We start from the raw sequence: 2,408 nt of genomic DNA on the forward strand, positions 1-2,408 counted from the left end.
CTCAACAATATGTCTCTCTCTGTCAGCAGTTCAATTACATATTACATTGTTGCCGTCAGTTCTTACCGGTTTATATATACAAGACTACCGCATATCTAGTAGGCTCTCGAGATTTCAGGAAGGAACGTGAACGTTCGAGAAGCGCATGACGTGTTACTAGAATTACGTAACCTCCGCTGTCGTAACAATATGTATTGACGTACGTAGGCACATAAAGCTGCTACCTAGGTAGTGTGCTCAAACTACACATCATTAAAATCTTAATATGATGTTTTATGCTATTATAAATATATATATATATGATAAATATTTAATTTTTTACTTATACTGATAATGTAATTTTATCTTTTGTCAGTTTCAGATTTTATATATATGACGAAATGATGTTAAAAGAAACATTAACGAGGAATTCTTACCATCCCATTACTGAAAAATGATTATCTCATACGTTGTGAGATATCACCAATCTCGTATTATTGAAAAAAAGAGAAGATAAATAAAAGAAAGGCTAGATAGGCGATTTAGGTGTGAGATATTATATGGTTTTGTAATACTAACGTCTTTTACCAAGTCCCCCACTAAAAAATCCTAGAAACATCACTGATCAAAATTTACCCTGGGCGAAGTACGTTTTATGATACATCCATTCTAAATTCGAGCTGTGTTTTATAATCACCCTACATATATCATGTATAATAATGTAATAACCTGTAACTCCTCGCGATTAGATGAAATAAAATCTGAAGTCTGAAGAGTACAAAATATTTTTATTATTTTAAATATGTTGTTATACTGATCATTATGTCATCCAAAAAACAAATAGAAGGGAAATTTTTTCCTTTACATATACATTTCTTTCATACTTATGCTACTTCTCGAAATTAGGAGAATTCGAAAGTGTAGTAATAATATATTTAATACGAAAAAACTGAATAACAGAAACTAGTAAATTCATATTATGGAAGTATATTGGTGTTATCCAAGGTTTTGAATAGACTGTGTGATTTGTTAAAAAGGAAAGTATAGTAAACTGAACAAAACACACTTTGACATCGATCCACGGCAAGCGTGTAAAGAGCCGAACCTTTACGTCACACAAATACGTCATACTGCTTACAGAAGTCGATCGATTGAGCAAAACGACCAAGTCACCTAAACGACCTTTACTGCAGGAGATGATGTTTTATAGAACTTACAATTTCCCATATTCTAAACTGCATTCACACATCACCAGAATATTACATCGAAAAATCTTAATTGTTTAAAACTAGATTATTCAAACGAAACATATAGTTGAAGAGCTACGAAGGAAAGCTATATAAGTAAATATCTTGCTATTTAAACGCCATCTTGTATAAGTTTATGTATTTAACTAATGTCAAGAAATATAAAGTACGCCTTTTGCACACACATATTACCTATACCTTATAGTAATTTTAAAATTAAAGTTATACTGCAGAACTTGTGTAATTATAGAGGCCATAGAGATATAACAAATATTCAGTACTACGCTCACTTCTCGTAAGTAAAACAACATTCAAAGCCCAGTAGGTTTTTTTAGTTGAAGAAAGTCATTAAAGCACGTGTCTTACCATTTTCTTCTTGTCGACTAACATTCTTTCACACGGTCTTGATTATTTTCAGATTTAAACTTTGATTTTTGAAGAGAAATTACAAGCTAAACCGGTGCTGCTAGTCTTTAAAAGCTATACCACGTATACAACATACGTACGCTTACGTATATGACGTTTTTACGGGTGTGTCAACCGGTTCGTCTGTGATTGGCTAGGTTGAACGAAAGGCTTTCCACACCAGTTCTAGTCAGACGTGACGCACTCCATGTTCTATTCTAATTTTCAACGTATTTATTTTTTCAAAGAAATTGTTTAATTTACATTAACCAAGGTCTCTCTGCTCAAATGCTATTGAAGAGAAAATTTTAAAACATTCATTGCTTTTTAATTCGGTTGATGAAAATTATGCTACATTCACCAATCACCTTCTATTGATAATTTGCACGGGAAATCAAGGCGCTTAAAACTGCCCCTCCCCCTCTGTGTCTAAGTAGCAAGATTGAAGGATTTTAGCGCCATAGTGTCAAGTAGGAGCTGTACGGTGGACACAGCACATTGTGAAGCTGTGTGATTAAGATAACGAACCATTTAAATCATTATTTTATGTTTTTCAGCTTTGTTGGTTACCGACGTTTATCTTTTGAATTAAATATTGATAAAATCAACTTGTGTCTTGGATTATAACGAAATCATGTGCTATACCGTTTATATATATATACAAAATTATTTAGATACTCATCACGTACAGAGACCTAATTACTGTCCTATATTTGATGTTTCTCTGTTGATTAGTCTACTGTTCCAGTTTGTAGGAAATGTTTGATGGCCAAAAGA

At 32.6% G+C, this 2,408-nt stretch overlaps 1 protein-coding gene across 1 annotated transcript in view; it reads right to left on the bottom strand.

The window, feature by feature from the left end:
* LOC106462448 (hexokinase-2-like) overlaps positions 1-1,723 on the bottom strand; it is a 35,996-nt gene extending 34,273 nt beyond the window's left edge. The window contains exon 1 of the mRNA XM_022389716.1: positions 1,593-1,723. Coding sequence (XP_022245424.1) covers positions 1,593-1,616 — 24 coding nt within the window. The 5' untranslated portion in view covers positions 1,617-1,723. The remainder of the gene's footprint in view (positions 1-1,592) is intronic.
* Between the last annotated feature and the right edge of the window lie 685 nt (positions 1,724-2,408).

The sequence above is a fragment of the Limulus polyphemus genome, unplaced genomic scaffold, assembly GCF_000517525.1.
Source record: "Limulus polyphemus unplaced genomic scaffold, Limulus_polyphemus-2.1.2 Scaffold1168, whole genome shotgun sequence".
Classification (NCBI taxonomy): domain Eukaryota; kingdom Metazoa; phylum Arthropoda; class Merostomata; order Xiphosura; family Limulidae; genus Limulus; species Limulus polyphemus.